General features: G+C 36.8%; 5 protein-coding genes and 1 non-coding gene across 7 annotated transcripts; 3 read left to right on the top strand and 3 right to left on the bottom strand.

Moving 5' to 3' along the window:
- The first annotated feature begins 60 nt into the window (after positions 1 to 60).
- Positions 61 to 3507, top strand: LOC119997228. The gene is made up of 3 exons (XM_038844107.1): positions 61 to 253; positions 2193 to 2548; positions 2686 to 3507. Exons 2-3 carry the CDS (start codon positions 2195 to 2197, stop codon positions 3250 to 3252), a joined length of 921 nt encoding a protein of 306 aa, XP_038700035.1. The 5' UTR covers positions 61 to 253; positions 2193 to 2194; the 3' UTR covers positions 3253 to 3507.
- A 2465-nt stretch (positions 3508 to 5972) lies between these two features.
- On the bottom strand, positions 5973 to 7038 carry LOC119997465 (nuclear speckle RNA-binding protein B). The gene has a single exon (XM_038844511.1). The coding sequence runs from the start codon at positions 6946 to 6948 to the stop codon at positions 6196 to 6198; it is 753 nt and encodes a 250-aa protein (XP_038700439.1). The 5' UTR covers positions 6949 to 7038; the 3' UTR covers positions 5973 to 6195.
- A 1308-nt stretch (positions 7039 to 8346) lies between these two features.
- LOC119998017 lies at positions 8347 to 8542 on the top strand. Its single transcript, XR_005468149.1, has one exon. It is a non-coding gene; the product is annotated as a U2 spliceosomal RNA (small nuclear RNA).
- A 318-nt stretch (positions 8543 to 8860) lies between these two features.
- LOC119995904 (glycerol-3-phosphate 2-O-acyltransferase 6-like) lies at positions 8861 to 11309 on the bottom strand. The gene is made up of 2 exons (XM_038842376.1): positions 10603 to 11309; positions 8861 to 9258 (listed from the first exon to the last, which is right to left on the bottom strand). Exons 1-2 carry the CDS (start codon positions 11218 to 11220, stop codon positions 9202 to 9204), a joined length of 675 nt encoding a protein of 224 aa, XP_038698304.1. The 5' UTR covers positions 11221 to 11309; the 3' UTR covers positions 8861 to 9201.
- A 1470-nt stretch (positions 11310 to 12779) lies between these two features.
- Positions 12780 to 13364, top strand: LOC119996873 (dof zinc finger protein DOF3.5-like). Its single transcript, XM_038843654.1, has 2 exons — positions 12780 to 13156; positions 13238 to 13364. Exons 1-2 carry the CDS (start codon positions 12780 to 12782, stop codon positions 13362 to 13364), a joined length of 504 nt encoding a protein of 167 aa, XP_038699582.1.
- Positions 13365 to 13551: 187 nt separating this feature from the next.
- On the bottom strand, positions 13552 to 16817 carry LOC119997573. 2 transcript variants are annotated; one of them, XM_038844692.1, is made up of 9 exons: positions 16547 to 16817; positions 16359 to 16424; positions 15415 to 15495; positions 15243 to 15296; positions 15093 to 15161; positions 14397 to 14459; positions 14070 to 14209; positions 13885 to 13950; positions 13552 to 13768 (listed from the first exon to the last, which is right to left on the bottom strand). In XM_038844692.1, the coding sequence occupies exons 1-9, from the start codon at positions 16784 to 16786 to the stop codon at positions 13729 to 13731; spliced, it is 819 nt and encodes a 272-aa protein (XP_038700620.1). In that variant the 5' UTR covers positions 16787 to 16817; the 3' UTR covers positions 13552 to 13728. The 2 variants fall into 2 exon arrangements, with proteins under 2 accessions (XP_038700620.1, XP_038700621.1); XM_038844693.1 differs by having other exon boundaries at positions 14070 to 14152.
- Between the last annotated feature and the right edge of the window lie 2624 nt (positions 16818 to 19441).

Here is a 19441-nt window from a genome sequence, read left to right as displayed (position 1 = left end):
AAAATAAATAAATGATCTTTATAAGGCATCATTACTGTTATTCTCTGTTTGGGGAAAAAAGAGATTCTAGTGGTTACGCGCCCGGGGTTCTCAACGGAACCCGAAAGCAACCCCGAGTATACGAAACCCTAATTGATTATTGAATTGTAGCTTGTCACACTAATCAATGCTTCACCAGTACTGGCCACCGTTAGCTTCCATCCTCCGTCGCACCACCGTTGTTCGTTGAGACTGTACATAAGTGCTCTTTCTGGTTCGTTTCTTTCCAAATAAATTTGCGGCTAATTGATTCCTCCTGTTGCAGTTAATTAGCTTTCAATTTCTAAATAATTAGGCGTGAGATTGAGATACAGAAATACTTGTTTTCTCTGTTTGCAATTATAGTTTTGTATCGTTGTTTCAGTGGGATTCTCGGATGAAGTAGTTGATCTAGTTTTTAGTTTGTTCTTGCATTTTCATACTAGCGTCGAACAATCATACATGTTTTCGATTTGGCTCGCTAAAAGTGGCTCCATATGTCTCATAAATTTTATGGTTTGGAAACTCACATCACATGCTTAGAGCACCTGGAATCAGTAGATGAGGGCGAATTGAGACTCTAATTTCTTTGGCGAATGCAATTTCATGGATGGACTTCTTGCAATTGGAGGGAGGCTTAGTAGGACCTTCTGAAATAGTTATAGAACATGATCCCTGGATCACAGAACTTACCAGCATACATTTTTCATTGGTTTGCAAATAAATGCAACCTTAATGTCTGATGTAGACAATGAAACAAAAAGGCAGAAAGAGTAGTAAAAATAAATGAAAACATAAAACAAGTACATCAATAAATTAACTAAACTGAGCTAATATTTCATATTAGAGTTTCAATTGAATTGAGCCGAAACCTATTCACCTTTAATTAAAGTTGGTAGAGGACTTCTTTTCATTTCTTCATGCTTGTTGATAATTTCTAAATATCACTCGAATTTATGTGTCACTAAGTTGCTGGTTCTGATATGTAAATTGTAGTTTTTATATTTAATATTAGATATTATTAGAAAAAATTAGAATAAGTTCGAAAAGAGAAAGAATAAAATTTTAGTCAACCTCAGTAAAAGACGGAACTCGCCCCAGGCCTAAATAGTGATAACGAAAATGGAAATGTGGCTATGGCAACAGTATCATAAAGATACACTTATTAAATGAAATACTCTACTTCAATTCTCAATCTAAATAGGAACTATTTAGAATAATTAAACCCATTGTATTACTTAATTATTAATATATTGATTGCAACGAAATCTTTCATAAATTGGAATTGGATTTCAAGCTCGCAACTTCCATTTTTTTCTTTCCTTTCTTTTTCTTCGATTCGGATCGAAAAATAGAACAGTTAAGTGAATAGAAAACCAAAAAGGGGGTTCATGGCCAGGGGTAAGGATGCCCGAGTAAGAGTTATTTTGGAATGCACCGGGTGTGTTTGAACAGTTAAGTGAATCCCGTTTGCCCTTAGTTACAGGATATGGTGGACATCTTTTCCTTTTGATGCCCTTGTTAATAATTTCAAAAATTGTTTAATTGTATTGGAAACCCTCAATGTATAGTTCTCCTTTTGAGAATCTCTAGAAGTCTAGGTTTGTGTAATTTGCAGAAAGAGAAGTTTAGTTGATGTTTCAGTTGAATATTGACTGGTTCTGATATTTGTTGGGTAGAAAGCTCTTAGCTGTTGTTTGATTTGAGCAATGGCTGGTTTTGAGGTGTTGGTTTATCATTCTCTTTAGCTTAGTAATGATAGCTTAAGTGACCATTGATAGGTTGAAAAGAAATTCATCTGTTGATGCCATATTTTTCTTGTATGATCTGTTAATTTCATATACTACCAACTGGCCAATACACAAACTTAGCTTCTTGCCTTTAATGTAGACTTAATACATTGATGCATGGCGTTTGTGGTTTGTTATTTTCGGCAGAGTCATATCTGTACTTGATTTCATTATTCTAGTTGTGCACTACCAGTGAGTGTCAATTTTGACATTATGTCATGCTATGTTTTTAGTTCATTACTCGGTCTTTATGGTTCATGTTCGTGATACTTGGTCAGATTATTACATCATTTGATAAAACTGTCCACATATGCAATCATTATTCTATTGACATTTATGTTCAATTATTTCCTGTAATACAACATCAATGTTTAATTCAATTAGGAATGGACCACTATGACTTGCAAGGACAGAGAAGGGAGATGAAGCATAAAGGGAGGAATGTTGTTTGGTCCATTGCCATGGACAAGTGTTTGATTGAATCTCTTGCTATACAGGCTAGAAATGGGAATAAAATTGACAAATGCTTTAATGAGAATGCATATACTGCTGCTTGTATAGCTGTGAACTCTCGTTTTAATTTGAACTTGAACAACCAAAAAGTTGTCAATCGTCTTAAGACAATCAAGAAAAGGTATAAGGTGATAAGAGATATGCTATGTCATGATGGGTTCAGGTGGAATCTGCATACAAAGATGATTGAGTGTGACAGTGATGATATTTGGAAGAGCTATGTTGCGGTAAGTCATATATATACACACATACACATACACTTTTTCTTCCGATTTCAGATTGATATTTTGACCTTGTAATTGTTTTGGAACCTTTTCACACTACCGTTAGTGCCTTTGTGGTGACCTTAAAATATATTGAACAGGCTCACCCTGATGCAAGAGGCATTCGGGGCAAGCAGATTGAGATGTATGATGAACTGAAAATAGTTTGTGGAAATTATCAACCCCCTAGCCGTTGGGCTAAGATGAAGGACGAATGCCATCCAGCTGAGTTTAGGAATTTTGAAGATGATTCTGCTTCATTTGTCTCTCCAAGTTCTGAAGACCAAAGTGAGACTGATGGAACAGACTCATATACTGCAGGACCTCCTGAGTTTATGCCAGATGGAAGCCAAGATCTTCCTCCTCCTATCCACCCTCTCCGACAACTTCCAAAACGGCCTCGAAGTTCTGAAGCTCTTCAGGATGCATTGTTATCTGTCGCATCAAGCATTCGGCGGTTGGCTGATGCAATGGACCGAAGCAAGAGTGCAATCAATCCCCAGGAACTCTTAGAGGCAGTGATGGAGGTCGATGGTTTGGAAGAGGCAAAACAAATGTATGCTTTTGAATATTTAAATGCAGATCCTGTCAAAGCCAGAGCTTTCATGGCATATAACCCTCGGATGAGGAAGATCTATCTGTTTCGGCAGTTCTGGTGGTGGAAATGAGTGTTTGCAGTACAAACTGGGAATTTTTTTCGCGTATAGTTGACATTTTGTTCGCTGTACACATCAAACTTCAGTCAATCTCAGGATGTAAATATACAGACATTAGATTTTTGTAATGTGATATTGATGGCTGGAAACTGGTACTGTAGAGACATTTTCCGGCTTCTAGCAGTCTCCTTTGGAATCTACAGCCCACAGGTGTTAGATCTTGCTTTGCTTTTCCTTTATAGAAATCAGGCTCCTCTCTTTGTTCTTTCTCAATTTGGTAGCTCACATCCTCATTCGTTATGGTGGAATTTATCTGGTTTAAAATTTTGGTTACATGACTACCCAATGGGGATTCACCCTCTATTGAAGATGGAATTCATCCGGGGGATTATAGCATTTTTTTTCAATGAAAATTAAGTTTTACTGGGAAAAATTTATCATGTTTAATGAAGTTTTGAGCACGCGCGTAGATTAACAAGTCAAATTGAAACAATCGACAAAAATGTGTTGGGAGATGTGAAATTTAGTCATGAGAATTGTTTTGGAGTGACGTATAATTAGGGATTAATTATTTAATCCTCTGATTAATTTATATATTAATCCAGTATGTTGTCTTCATGCCAGCTGACATAAAACTATTCTTTTTCAACAACCGATAATAATAATAATATATAATAATCTCAATTTGATCCTTCATGGCCTGGTTTTTCTTCAAAGAATTTAACTACTCCCACGTAAAAATACTTTTCCATGACAATGTATATAAGTTTTTTTTAATAAAAAGAGTAATCAAGTGATTAACTATAACAATTGGTTTATTGACTTTTGGGTGTAGAAAAGTAGATTTGTCGTGTAGAACATATTTATTACTTATTTACAGCACAAAATCCTTGACTTGTAAGACGACTTTTTAATTGAAAATGTTAATATTTATGGCATATTTACGTAATAAATAGTACTGTGAATAAGAAATTAGATAAAACCATTTTCGTAGGTAAATATTTGATACAACCTTGTTATTGATAAAAGTAAAACACATTTATTTGGTAACTTTTTTTTTTTTATATATCTTATCAAGTATTAGGAATTTACGATCCGAGTCACTAATTGAAGTGGTAAGAATGATGTATATCATCCTGGTAACGTAACGATGGTTCGAATCCCGCTTTCCTCTAATTTAAAAAAAGAGTTATTAGAAATTTATAATGGTTAAAAAAATTACAATTCTCTTATCATAAAAAAAAAAATTAGCAATTACCCTAAAGACAAGGCCCACCGTATGACTTGTTAATCATGGGTTCAAACCCTTAAACCCCACATGCCAATGGAAAAAAACACATTTAGCATGGTCTACTTTTTTTTTTTTTTTTTGACATTTTCTAGCATCAAATCAAAATATAACAAGTCAAAGTTTCCGTTGAAAGTCAACGTCATTATTTAAATTTTGTTGAGTGTGGATGAAAATTATAGAAGAGTCAATGTTTCATCCAATCAAGCCCAACTGTCATTTTAATTAGCTTGTTTATCCAAATCAACCAATGTTGATGTTAGTATATATTTAAAAGAATTTTTATGTGTGTTTTTAACATAGAGTAGAAGGGTATGAAAGTGATTAAGGTTTTGGGAATTGTGCTCTAGACCCAAGTTCCAATCCTACTACCGTGATTTCACGAAGCTTTTTCGGTGACTCAAGTGATTTTCTATTGTTGGTGATAACTAGGCTTTGATCGGACTGATTTAGAGCTTCATTTTGGTAGTTCGTTCGTCGAAAATGATGGTCGAACGGCCAACTTCCGATATGGTGGCGCAAGGAAGGAGGAAGAAGAAGGAGGAGAGAGGGTATTTTGATAAGTTGCTAGACTTTGTCATTTTTTTCTAAAGTTTTTTTTAGATTATCCTTATTAGAATACAACTTTTAAGTTTTGTACTTATGGATAAAAACTCCTTATATATATATCAAAAGATCGGCATTGGGCCTCTCCGGGCCTTTAATTTCTAAACTAATTATTTTTCTTTTGCTTTAGCATTACAATTTTTATTTTTGGATAATGTTTGAGACTTCCAAAAGGTGACCCCCTAAAAGACCTCCATTTAATGTGGAGGGTTGGATGTGAAGTGAATCCTACATGTGTGTTTTTAATCGATGACTATTTTAATGCCACATAGATTCGAGGGATTTTTAGAGGCCAAATTTTAGGAGTCTATAGCATTGTCTTTTATTTTATTAAAATTGTTTAACCTATTTTTGATTAAAAACTAAACGTTACAACTTCTCTTTAAAGATATCGTCGTTCTGTTCTTAATGAAAATACGTATGAGTATTATAAAAAGAAGTACTAGTCTCTATGAGAAGTACGATTTTGAGAAAGACATAAACGAGTATCACAATTCTTGGTGCTTTTGTGTGCAAAGAGTATTCTTACAAAGATTCTGGGTTGTTTTATACTGGGGGATACATTGCTATTCAATGCTAACACAATTCAGAGGCAGAGTCACAAAATCATCTGAAAGAGAGTGACCTAGTTCATGACTCATCCATCATCTCAAGTTTGTGGTTTAGAACATTAATTGCACGCGGAGCCCTTCCAAACTCTCTCTCCCCCCAAATATCTTGAACCCTTCTCCCAAATTTTGTGAGAGAGTTTTTAGATGAGGAAGCATGTAAAAAAGGAGTATTGAAGTAAAATGCAATGTTAGTAATGTCAAATTTCAAATATCATGCACAACAAAAATAGCATCTATAAGAGAGGAGGAATTATATTAAGTCCCATAAGATGAATATTGTAGACAAATTGCCCCTGCATCATATTATCATGGGCCCAACTACATTCAATAAAAAGGAGCAATAAACAAAGCCATTAAGAAGTATCCAACTAGCAAACCTACCCAAAATATTTCAAAATTCCACTTTTAGCCCCCCCAATTTTGTATCTTCGCCCTCTTCATTGAAGATAATTACAAATCAAAGAAATTATTGAAAAGGTCAACGGAAGGTGAAGTCAAATGGGGTGAAAGAAAGCTGCTTTGAGAAGGGCTAGGCATGAAATTACTGTTAATCCCATGTATTGCAGGACTCAAATCATGAAAAAAGCTGCTTTGAGAAGGGCTAGGCATGAAATTACTGTTAACCCCGTGTATTGCAGGACTCAAATCATGAAAAAAGCTCCCAATCCAGTTCGGATCGGATGGCGCAGAGAAAAAGCTCGGTGATATTGGTTGCAGAGAAGCTGGTCCCGGCGACAAAATACCAGGAAAACTAGTACTTATCATGTCCATCAACACATCCTCGCCAATCTCTTCCAATCCCTCATCGCTCACTTTCTTCTTCCCTTCCGGCGAGTTATTAGCCTTCTCGACTGTCGCATATCTGGCCGCAGGCGATACCGCCCCACAATCGTAATTGAACGGATTAGATGTTATACCCGTGGCGGAAGATGAAGAAGAAGAAGACGATGTTGATGATGAGCCCGTGAGCCGTTGAACTAAATTCATGAACTCACCCGGATGGGTGTGAATCACTTTAGGGGAGACGGTGTAAATTATGACCGGAGGCCGCGGTTGCTGTTGTGGCTGCTGTGGTTGTTGTTGTTGTTGTTGATGATGATGTGGTGGTGGTGCCAGCGGTGGTTTTCGGATCTTGTGCGAGTCTTTACGGACCTTTAGAGGCGTCGGCCGTGGGCCCTGCAGTTCTTTTGACGATGAATCCATTGAGTAGACGAAGAGAAGAAGAAAAATCAAGAGCGTGAAAGCGTATTATTGTTTGTATTGTGAAATTTAGGGGGCATATATACATATATACATATATATATATATATATTAAAAATGATGATAGTAAAGTATTGGGTTTTTGTTCAATTAATATATTTATTTTTTGGTAAGGTAAGGTGGGTGGAGGGAAGGAGCTGGTTTCTTACTTTCTTTTAGTGTTGTCCATTTTTGAACTTGTCCAAGTTACCTTATTTTATTTTATTTTATTTATATTGTGAAGGAGTCATGTGTCACATCAGCATTTAAGATTTTGGTTTTAGATTTAGATTTAGATTTAGATTTAGATTTAGATGTGACCCAAAATGAGCCACATCGGGAGGCTGCAGCGTCTAGAAGTAGAAGCATTGAAGACAACAATAACCGGGTCTTCTGAAGGATGGTTGAGCTGTTTAAAAATAATGTAAGAGATGACTGAGGAGAAGAAATAAATAAGGAGATGAGAGAATTTGGTCCAATCCATTTGTACGAGGAAATATTTGGTTACGAGCACTTATCGTATTGCGCTTCCTTGTTAGACCGGTGGAAGACCTTGGTGGTCATGGCTATGGTCCCAACAAATCCCTCCAAAGGTTAAATTTTTTTTTTTTTTTTTTATGGTGAGTAGCATGTCCCATGCTCTACTGAATTGTGTGTCAATCAAGGGATGATTTCACTTTCCATGCTCTTTTCAAGTGCCCCACTATCAAACCTGATTGGAAGTCATGATCTTTCTAGGAATTACTTATGGTTACTGTGGCGATCCCAATGGATCTCTTGCATTCAGTTGAGATCGCACAATTTCATGCAATCAGAGAACGGATCAATTTAGTGAATGTAACAATCATTAGCGATTCGAAGTGAGCACATGAGATGATCCAGCATGTGGATCTCTGTTTGAATGAGGACGGTAGTGTGATTTCAATAAATTAGGAGTTCAAGAGGGGTCTTATATAATCTCGAGTTTCTATATTATTCTACGACTTCTAATAATGTTGTCCATTGTATTGTAGAATTTGCTCTCTGTAGCTCTAATCCGTATTTATAAACTGAATAATATTAACTTCCAAAGACTCTATTAGCATAGACTTTTCCAAATGATTCTTAATAATATGCGGTTCTTACTATCAAATTACGGGGGTGGCCACATTCAAGGCTCTCTTGGGTTAATGAGGTCTTGTTTGTTGATCAATAGTTTTGTAACTTATAATCTTCTGTTATACCCACAACGAACATTTTTTTTTTTTTGGTATGGGAAATGTGTGAAGTGTAGCTGTAGTACAACCTTACTAGACGTTCTTTGGTTGTGCGAAGGTTAAGGGAAGCATACTACAAAACCGACGAAAAAACAACTAACAACTCATACCTTTCTCGGCCTTTTGGCTAAGATCAAGTGTAGTATCTGTTCTTATCAGTTTAATATCTGATACGTGGGCCATTGGTTCACATGATATTAAATTAATTTTTTGAGGGTGACGGCTCAAAACGGTAGCTCGCTGCTGGAGCCCTCGGGCGTCGCTTGTGTGTTGCACTACTACACAGGCCTGGCGCACCCCCTCCAATTTTAGTCTAAATTGTTGCTTTGGTCAAGTTCAAACATGAAGTGGCCTTGGAGCATTTTAAAATTGAAGTAAAGGAATCACATCTTGATTGATTTTTCAGGTCATATCTAACCCTGTTCTTTCCAGGAAACCCAACTTGTGATGATTTTTCCAGGAAACCCAACCCCTGTTCTTTCTATTGTTCAAGACCACAGATAACCTACTTCGCAGAAGACCCAGATCCCATTCATAATTATTGCATCAAAAACTAAACTTTACGGAAAACCCAAATCAATGGCTTAAGTTCGATCAGATCTTATCATTACAAAAGTATAAATATATCAACGTTCTTTATGATATTGAATCATATCTCGATATATTTTTCCAAATATAGAACTCCTGTCTTCATGTTAATACATTAAACACAACAAATAATTGTACAAAGGTGCACAAAACTGCTGCACATTTAGAGATCACAGATGAAAAAAAGAAACGCTGCAAGTAAAAGTTGGCGTTCTTGTGAACACTAGACCTTCTGATAGATAGTTCCAAAACAAGATCACGATAAAGGTCAGCCCCATGAATCTCATGAAGGGAAGGCCTCACTCATCACAAGTTGAGATTTAGTTATGCAGCCCAACGGAAAGGACACTTTGAAACTACACCAACAATATCTCTACACTTTCGATAAATCTAAGGGCTCGCATTTAGTTCTTGGCACCATGTATCCCTCCTGCAGAAGTGCAACAAAACATAGATATTAACTCTAATGACAAAAAAAAAAAAAAAAAACCTCTACTGACAATAAAATTAACATTGACCAATGTCAAGAAATCAAGATTCAAGTAGTGCGGTAGTCATCGTCATCTCCATTACTCCAAGCACTTTTCCTAAGTTACTAAACTGATGATCATCACTGAAAATAATTTCATGCATGTTCTATTAGACAAATAGCGATTAGTAACAAATTGGACAGGTGTGTGTAATTCGTATTTTGCCTTTCCTTTAGTTTACTGTTGAGTTTGCAGCTGATTAGTTGATCGTCGTACAAATGACTAATAGACAACCAAGGATGACTATACCCCAGCAGCACATAACCAAACTTCATGGAAAAATAGAAGTGTTAAGTCAAATGGATTTAAAAAAAAAAATTTGAGCTTGCTTGTTGGTCTAAGTCCTTGCACACTGCGCTCTCATAGATGTCAAGAGGTAAACTCTTATGCACAAGACTCCCATAGTGGGCAGGGTAAGGGCAATAAGGATGCACGCAAATCTTACCACACATAATATGTAGAGATGATGTTTCCAAGGACTAAACCCATGACCTTTATGTTGCACCCCTGCACTCTACTAGGTCGCACCATCTGCATTTCTTGCAGATGTCACAAGAAACGCACTAATTTTTTGTTTAAATAAAGGAATGCACCCATTGAATCAATGATGAAAAGGCATATCTAAATGCATAATCTGCTATTCATGTACTGTACAAGAACCAAATGCACTTAAACATGAATTACAGCTTCACTTGAAAACAATTAAGTGGTTTGGACATAAAGAACGCCAGGTATATGAGTATGAAGGAGCAAGTAGTGGTAACCTGCACCTTATAACTTGCACGAGGTGCAAAGTTCAATTCTCTCCTCCAGCAAAAAATTAATAACAAAACCCAAGAATGTGTCAGAAAAAAAAAGAAAAAAAAGATAGCGTGGTGTTCGTCCTCTCTTAGCATGTGAAAAATAATCAAGTGGTCTGTAAAAAACAATTTGAGATCATGATCATGAGCAAAATAATGCCATAACTTTCCCGATCAAGTTTTGCAAGAAATAAAAAGCAGAGATAGTCCTACATGTAGTCCCCATATTGTGCAAAAAGTCTGTAACAAACGATTTGAGATGATCATGAACAAAATAATGCCATAAATTTCCAGATCAAGTTTTGCAATAAATAAAAAGCAGAGTAGGTGGTCCTACATATAGTACCTATATTGTGCAGAAAAGTAAAATTAAATAGAAGACATTTCGCATAAAAAACAATAAAAAAAATATTAATGTTTAATGATAGATTGCTGTAATCAAACCTTGCATATGGACATGAAATCATGATCCTTTTCTGTATCACCAAGCCCTACATCGGGTAAATTGGTACCAAATTCCATCAAAACCGCATCCCTTTTATGTTTTCCCAAAAGAATTCCTGGTTTACTGACAAACCCAGTTGCCCTCCCCGATGTTGTGACCTCCAACTCCGTTCCAAGAACCTTATCAACCCCTAAGAACGTCTTCGCAAAGGGCTCAACCATAATCCTCAGATTGGCAGTGACTATGTATCTTTTACCGAACGAATTGAACACCTTCCAAGTTATTGGGTGCACATCGACCGCGTAAAGTCTCGGTAACACCGACCTCGAAACAAGCTCGATGTCCTTCAATTTGAGACCAGATAAAGTGATGAAGATGAAAACTTGTGCAGCGAGTGATTCGGATATGAATAAATTAGTGAAGTACACAAATGGAGCTGATACAAAGAGAGTCAAGAACCTCAAAAGGCTACCAGCTTCGAAAGCTAAAAGCATGTAATAAGGGAAAGAACTTGGTGCGACGAGGAGGGTACCGTCTAGATCCGCCGCCACCGTCTGAGTGGATCGTCCTTCTGTGTTGCATTTTGTGATCGGTTCAAAACGCCGATCTGAACCCATCACACGGAGAGGAGTGCTTATTGTGATTGGGAGTAGAGTGCAGACAGTGAGAGGGCGAATCTGGGATTTTAAAGGAATGCGAGCTGACAAAGTTTGACAATGGATTGTCCATGTGTGGTTGAGAAATCAGATTTACAAAATTAGAATTGTTTATATTTATTGTTAATAAAATATTATTTGATGATTTCAAAAAAATTATCATCCAATTATATATCAAAAAGTGGCACCAAGATGCTGAACTGACACATCGGTGAGGTATTGAACAGGCTCTCCCGAGTTGCTGATCAAAGCATAGTCGATATGTCGAGTCAAGCTGAGCAAACGTTATCCGAAGAGTGTGACTGAGAAGATAATACATCTTTGTACGAAATCGTGCAACATGCATCTCGGAAACCCTAGGTGACTAATCACCAAAGGGGGAAATGAGAATTTTGAGGGAGTTCGATTCTTATTAAGAAATGAATTAGGAACTTTTCGAAAATCCTCATGAGAATAGGGGGAAAAAGTTCTTTTATAACTCATATAAAAGGAAGCTTCAGCGTGAGACAAACGATTCTTAACTCTACACTTTTGATTGCTAGTATTGAGATTTGAGAGAGAGTTTTGAACACTAAACACTCTCAATTAATAGTATTCCGAATTGACTTCTTAAGTGTCGGGGAGATTCCCCGAGAATAAACTTGACACCTCATAGCTCACTTTTTTCCTATGCAGAAAGTTAAGTAATGTCGAACAATCACATCTAACACCTAATTTGACCACCTGATACTTCACTAAGACCAAGCTCGTTTTGGATAGTAACACCAATGTCCTAATGTGGACACAGCACAAAACATACTAGTGGTTTTTTTAAAAACAAATTAGCACACCGCACAAGTTACTAGTGGGTTTGATCCCGAGATGTTTACATGGTGGATGGTGGAATAGGGGATGTATTGACCGTGAAAATCAGGGTGTTTTTTTTTTCTTTTGGTAACACATTGTGCACGTGCTATCCACATGCATCTCTCACATTACGTGCATTATTTCTTTGGTGATACGGTATGTCAATGTGAACAGTTCACTGTATTCAACTCCCCACTTAACATGCCCACATCTCGCTTGCTGCGCCTCCTCACTAAATTACCAAACTTCCCATACTTATTACTATTATTGTTATTTATAACAAAAAATGACTAGAAAACACTTGAGTGGCTAAGTTGACCAAACGCTAGTTTAATACACCCAAAGGGGATCGCGATCTTTTGGGTCTAACCACAACCCAATGGAACAAAGGCCGCCACGTGAGGCAATAGAGTCATGACCAATCCGGCTACTATATGCACATTTATCTCTAAACCACATGTTACACTAACCCAACACCACTACACCGAGAATTACGAGTAGCTTAAATGACTTCATATGTGTGATATCTCATAGAGATCTTTAGTTCGAGTCTCCCCATCATCTTTCCCTGTAATTTAAAAAAGAAACACTACACCATATATTATGTCTCTCAAGTGTGTAATTCAGCAAGTATATCCAATCTCAGTGACCAAATGATTTTTCTTCGCCCTTCAATGGTGGAGAATAAGTGGAACTCAAATATTGCTGGTCATGGGGTTGCACCAAATTGCCCTAGTTGTGCCTCTTCAAACACCAAATTTTGCTACTACAACAATTACAGTCTCTCTCAGCATCGTTTCTTTTGCAAGGTCTGTAGGAGGTACGGGACTAGAGGAGGCTCCCTGAGAAATGTACCGGTTGGTGGTGGTTGTCGTAGAAATTGCCGGACCAAGGCTGCTCGCCGGATGATTGACCAGCTTAGTCTTTATTCCATAAGTTCTAGATTGAATGGTGATCAACAGAATTATGTGCAATTTGGGAGTCCTAATTCGGACTCCAGTACAACTCACTCTAACGGGAACCTAATTGACATGACACTTGCTTTTGCTAAGTATTTGAATCAAGATTTCTCCTCTGGAGAAGATTTGTGAACTTCTGGTTCCTCAAATTCTCTGAATCAAGATTATGGTAGGCCGGAAAATCATGTGGCAATCGATCAGGATTATCCGGTGACCGGTCTAATCGGGGAATCGAATTCAATTGAACATGATTTCAAGTTTCCTACAAATTTAATCAGTGATGGTTGGAGGTTCCTTTAATCTTCCAATGTTAGACAATCAAAACGCCACCGTTTTGAACTGGTGATTTATTTACAAGCAAGCCTCGCTTTCACATTTCTACAACAGAAATATATCACGGCATAAAAATTAATACATTTACTGAAATAAATTAAATAATATGAAAAAAAGAGTTTGTGTTTTTGTTACTGATTTTTGGTTATGAAAATGAAATAATTAGACCATACCTTAAATAAAATTAAGGGTTATTTTACAAAGCTGTTTATGGATTAAAAATCTAGGGAATTTTTCTTTTAATAAAAAAAGCAGCTTACCTGACAGCAAAGTTTACAGTTTACACTCAGCGTATGATCTTTTGAGAAAACTAAAATCGACTAATAAGTCACTACTTTGCCTCTGGATGCCACTTTATGCTGCATCCCACACTGTTGGCAGATTACATAAACAAATAAATACATTAAACCCAGCAAGAACAATAGACAAAAACTTCAATGGTATCTGAAATAGACGGGAAAAAATTATTAAACATAGAACTGGGTACCTAGGTTTCTGAATAGTTGATACAGGCTGGCCGCTGAGAACACAATCTATAGCCACGCTTAGATCCCTGAATAAATTACAATTCAAGCATATCTTTATAATAATAATAATAAATCCAAGAAAATAAAATGGATCTTTCTATTTTTTATGGGAAAAAAAAATTATCTTAACATAAAAGAAACCAACCTCCCAGTGACAGGCACATTATTACTAGGCCGGGAATCATCAAATTGTCCATGATATACCAGCTCAAATGGTCTCCGACCATGCTGTGATTCGTGCAATAAATTACCATGGTTAAAAGGTCCGGCAAAACAATTTATAAGCTACATTAAATTTTACAGAACAAGTGTCCATATAAGCAAAAACTGGTTTTACTGGATCAGTCTAGGAGGGAAACTGGGAAAGTAAACTAAATAACCCACACCCTCACAAGTCACAATAGAGTCAAAATGGCATGACACACCAAGCTTGAAAAATAGATGTGGAATAGCTAATCATGATCATAGTCACCTTTCTAAACAGGAAAAATTCAGGCGTGGTAACTGCTCCAAAATCCCGTGCAACATCTTGTGACTGCAGTTAAAAAGTTTTAACTCTGTTAAAACTTCAAAACCTGCTTGCAAGACTGTACATATTCATGAAACGTATAATAGTTCACAACATTACATGATCCAATGAAATTAATAAAAGTTAACATTATTTAGATCATATCAATAAGATAAATGAATGATTTAATACGTTCAAGTGTAAAGATTTTGACTACACAGAAAACTTTAATGAGCTAACAATCTCAACTCCAAGAAAGACTTCTATGGTTTTCAGCTTAGCACATTATAAAGTTCCCCTAAGTCTAACAGAAATTTTTTCAAGATTTTAACAGTAAAAGTCCAGGATCAAGCAGTATCTGAGCATAATGCATAACCATAGGTTTCCCCAACAAACTTTCTGATATTCTGATATGCAATTCTTTACTCGATAGGGTCTTATGGAAGGAGTAAAAACAGAAATTTGCATCAAAAAAATTGTTCTAGATGTGCTTCATCGCCTCCAGGAAGCACAAACCCAAAGAGACAAAGGTATGATTTATTGCTATTGTTAAGTCCTACAAAAATAGGACATATACATTCAGGACAGGCGAACATAACCACGGGGATAAGCCATATAAAAGGAGAGCAATAGAGCAGGTTGAGAATGGAATTAGCATACCTCATCATATAAATAAGGGAAAGGATACTTAAACAATTTCGCCTCTTCTGCCATGAACTGTGGACCATCCTGTGTAGAACATTTCCATATTGGAAAAGTCATTTGACAGCTTCAACACAGCTCTAATCTCAATAATGAAGTCACTAGAACCTGTGGATGAGTAGCTATCGAATTTGAAGATATTGCAACAACTGCAAGTCCTTTCTGCAATGCCACACAACTAAATTTTGATATGATACTTGGGTTTGGCTATTACTAAAAAGACAAAACCAATTTTTGAGTGAAAATTGGAGCAAGCCCCATAAAATAAAAGGATAGTTACCTTCATATAAAAATTCGCAAGCTTCACAATATCCTTCTTCAAGTGTTTAACAAATGGGCAGTGATTGCAGATAAACATTACCTGCAACGCATCTCATAGTCAACTCATAGTTCTTCAGCTATAAGTAAGAATTAGTATTCTAGTTGCATTCTAATAAAAAAACAAAGATAAGCGATTCTTTTTAAGCAAATGCAGCCACGGTTAAATAAATGATCATGCCTCACGGATCCACAGACCTGATTTAAGGCATAAGTAACAAACTCAACCAAAGTTTTTGCACTACATTTATCACATTAATGTGCTCAAGATATAGTAGTAATTTGCATATTTATCCTGCACGTGGAAAACTAAAACCTCTACATGGTCGAATTCAATAACGGCACCGCAAAATGAGTAAAAGAAATATATGAAGAAATATTACAAAACTCAGGACATGTCTCTCAACATATGAGTCAGCCATTCTGCAATATTTTTTTTTCCTATTTGTTCAATTATTTGCTGAATAATCCCTAGGTCCCATGAGTTAGCTAAACAGTAACCTAAAACTGGATTTGATGTTTGATTTCTCATTAGATTTACTTGAAGTGCAAATGTTTAACTTCAATTTTTTCCTTCGACAAGATTCTATGCCTTTCACTAACACTTATGTTAGCCATTACGGCAGACTTGAGAAACAAGCCAAGGAAGTAATGTGAAGTTCCTACTTGGCTCATTAGTGCTCTTCAAGTTTTAGGATATTTCAGCTGGAGATAATTGTTTAGCCCGCTCAATTCAACTCTTCCCACCTCCCATGGGCTTAAATTACAAAAGATTATTGAGGCTTAATAACAACATTCTAACAATGTTAGGGGTACTAAACTACTAATCCGAACTTATGGTCTTCTATCAAGTGGATGAGAAATAACTTCATAGACGCCATAACACAATGAAAAGTAGAGGCATACCAATAAAGCTGGATGTCCTTCAAAATCCTCCAATTGCCATACTTTCCCAGTCAGCGGCTCTGGCAACTAACACTCCCATCATACCCACCAAAAAAAGGGAAAACAAATGAGCTATTAAAGCTAATTCAGAGACGAATCAACTTTCCTTGCAATTATATGAAGTACATACAATTAATAAAGAACAGAACCTGGAAATCGGGGGCCCTGAAGCCAAGCGAGACCCCTTGGGACTCTGTTCTAGCAGCTCGAACTACGAGCTTGCTTGCGGGCGCAGTGTGCTTTTTCTGCAGAGGATATGTGCCCATTTTCGATTTGCAGTTCGAACATGGTGTCACAAACGAAGATGATTTCACCGCTAACGTACGCGGGATGGAGAGTACCAAATGTGCGACTGTTGGAGCAGCGGGCACTGCAGTCACAGCAACCATGATTACCAGATGATTTTGAGTAGAAGACGAATTTTGTTATGTGAAATAATAGGAATAGTACAGAAGGGTAGTGTTGTCTTTTGAAACTGTTTTATCGGGTCTGGTTTGGGCTGAAATTATGGGCCTTGCTCATTAGGCAACCGTCGTCTTTTGGAATAATCGGGGCCGGGTTTTGTCACAGCTTTAGGCCCAGGATAATTATCAGGCTAACTTGCCTTTACATATTTGAGAGTGTAAGTTTTTTTTTTTTAAAATTTTTTTTTTTTACATGGAATCCACCCGTGGTAAACTCCGAACCACATGAAAGACCCGTAGTTTCATTGACCAGTTGAGACCTAGGTAAGACCCAGTGCGGAAAGATAACACATGATGACATTCGCACACGCTGAGCTGAGCAAAGACCTATCTCGCAAATTGGATAATGGAAACACTCAAATTCACAACCTCTCACTTGCATTAAGAGTTAACACGGCCAAGTTCACCATCTCAATCAACAACCGGTTCCGGTTGTTTTGAGAATCTAAGGTGATTGGATCACTTTGATGTTTATATCATGCAAATAATTAGCTTGTGAAACCAATTCAAACATGCATCTTGTATATATTCATGAAAGCATGATGTTTACCACCCATCCCGAAGGGATTACTAACGTTCCTCTAACAAAAAACATACCACCTTGAGAGGAAGAGAAGATTAAAAGGAATATCAAATAGGTAATTATTTCCAAAATATATGTATATTAATGTACATCTCAACAAAATTAGGGAAATAGTTGTATGTTGCAAGTAATGCATTTACATTTGGATAGTAGAAGGTGATTAGTTAGTAAATCAAGGTAATCTAATAACTAATAGAGAATTCCAATTATATTTTTCCATATAATTACTCGAGGATTAGTGTTTAAATATTCCTTAACTAAGCAAATGCATAGTTCTTATAAAAAAATTGTAGTATCATAACTAACATTGTTCCTCTAAAATTGGTTGGTGAGGTTACCAAAGAATCCAAATGCATTCACACCTTGAAATGCGTCACATATATAGTAATATTGTTAAACTACACCATTAATTAGTTTAAGGTTAGCTTCATGTTCGAATCCAAGTTCTGACTGAACTCAACATTTTATGTACATATGTGCTTACGATTAAGATTCTAATCTACCACATACATTATATGTTTTATGGTTCGAGTACTTCTTTTTTGAAATAGGGATTTGGGGAGGGTGACCGGACCTCTATTTTGAGGTCCTAATACTATCTAATTAGGAGGTTCTAGTGTTTATAGTAATTCATTTGTGTTTAAATAAAGTAATTTTACCCTTATACATGTTTCCCGTTGGTTTTGCAGGAAATCGGGCTTAAATGACTGAATTGGGCACCTTTAGAGCTGAAAGAAGAAGCTGGGACTCAGCAGGTGTCCGGACACCTGTCCGGACAGTGTGTCCGGACGCCTCAAGTGCCGTCCGGACACTTTCTTCACAAATTGAGACAGAGGCTTCAAAGTTGATGGAAGCATGAAGTGTCCGGACACCCGTCCGGACACCCGTCCGGACACCTGTCCGGACACCACCGCGGAACTGCAACTTTTCTGCACAACATTTCAAGGGCATTTGGGGTAAATCATGTATATAACCAATGGGGAACGTTTGTATAAGGGCAGTTAGGTATTTTCAATGGTAAAAGGGGGAGAAAACCCTAAGATTTCTTCTTCCTTCACACAATTCATCTCCTCCAAGTTCTTGCCTCCATTGTTTTCTCTCAACTTCTCTCTCTAAGTTTTTCTTGGTTTTTCGTGATTTTGTTTGTAAACGTTGATTTTCATCTATAAAATTGATGTTTATACCCATTATGATGAGTGGCTAAGTTCTCTTTCTAGTTTCTAGTCCCAAACGGTGGGTGCTTGGTTTCAATTACTCAAGGTATGTTCATGGAATTGTAGTTTTGATTTTGCTCTTTTAATTTCGTGGTTGTGTGATTAGATCTATGGAGATGACATATTTGATTGTATCTTTGGATTGTCTAGTCTAGGGATTGCATCTAATGTGTTTGATTGAGAATTGTTAAACCCATTGCATGATTTTCTTAATTAATTGAGTTTTCCATAGCATAGCTATTAATTATGTGTATTGATGATGGAGTTTTGGGTTAATTTAGGAATGTGCATGAGAGAGTTATGGTTAATTGATCTTTGAGTGTGAAACTAGGGTGTTAGCCAAGCCAAGCCCCAAGGGGGAACATTAATCCATAATATTAGGTGCTTATCCCTTTGCGTTCATCGTAGATTAAGAGACCCGATGGCCTACATGTATGAATTGAAGTCTTATATCCCAATTCTCTTTGCATATGCATGATTGATAGTATCACACAATGCATTGTGTATGGTTGTGTGTGTTTGCAATAATACCTTGAGTATGAGAACCGAGTAACCACCGGGACGGACTAGAGACTAGGTTTTTAATTAATTGTTTTAAATTCAATTTGTGCTTACTTTGATTACAAAATCGCTCATGCTACCGAGTCATTCGGCCCATTTCTTTTACTTGCTTTTATTTGATATTCATTGTGTTTATTAGTGTTAGCTAGTCATTTGCATATCATTCACTTCAAATTTGCATTGCTTCCTCGTGGATCGATACCGGACTCACCGGTTTATTAC

The sequence above is a fragment of the Tripterygium wilfordii genome, chromosome 4 (genome assembly GCF_013401445.1).
Source record: "Tripterygium wilfordii isolate XIE 37 chromosome 4, ASM1340144v1, whole genome shotgun sequence".
NCBI classification, from domain to species: domain Eukaryota; kingdom Viridiplantae; phylum Streptophyta; class Magnoliopsida; order Celastrales; family Celastraceae; genus Tripterygium; species Tripterygium wilfordii.
This window is presented reverse-complemented; position numbering and strand designations above follow the sequence as displayed.

What these genes read in the sequence shown, in the direction of transcription:
- LOC119997573 (XM_038844692.1), bottom strand. Translation starts at nt 16,786, where the DNA reads ATGGTTGCTGTGACTGCAGTGCCCGCTGCTCCAACAGTCGCACATTTG. An exon ending in AATGTGCCTGTCACTGGGAG is followed by an intron (nt 13,951 to 14,069) that starts GTTGGTTTCTTT and finishes TAATTTATTCAG; the next exon opens with GGATCTAAGCGTGGCTATAG. An exon ending in TCAACTATTCAGAAACCTAG is followed by an intron (nt 13,769 to 13,884) that starts GTACCCAGTTCT and finishes ATCTGCCAACAG; the next exon opens with TGTGGGATGCAGCATAAAGT.
- LOC119997228 (XM_038844107.1), top strand. Translation starts at nt 2,195, where the DNA reads ATGGACCACTATGACTTGCAAGGACAGAGAAGGGAGATGAAGCATAAA. An exon ending in TTTGGAAGAGCTATGTTGCG is followed by an intron (nt 2,549 to 2,685) that starts GTAAGTCATATA and finishes TATATTGAACAG; the next exon opens with GCTCACCCTGATGCAAGAGG.
- LOC119996873 (XM_038843654.1), top strand. Translation starts at nt 12,780, where the DNA reads ATGGTGGAGAATAAGTGGAACTCAAATATTGCTGGTCATGGGGTTGCA. An exon ending in ATGACACTTGCTTTTGCTAA is followed by an intron (nt 13,157 to 13,237) that starts GTATTTGAATCA and finishes AGATTATGGTAG; the next exon opens with GCCGGAAAATCATGTGGCAA.
- LOC119997465 (XM_038844511.1), bottom strand. Translation starts at nt 6,948, where the DNA reads ATGGATTCATCGTCAAAAGAACTGCAGGGCCCACGGCCGACGCCTCTA.
- LOC119995904 (XM_038842376.1), bottom strand. Translation starts at nt 11,220, where the DNA reads ATGGGTTCAGATCGGCGTTTTGAACCGATCACAAAATGCAACACAGAA. An exon ending in ATTTCATGTCCATATGCAAG is followed by an intron (nt 9,259 to 10,602) that starts GTTTGATTACAG and finishes GCACTTCTGCAG; the next exon opens with GAGGGATACATGGTGCCAAG.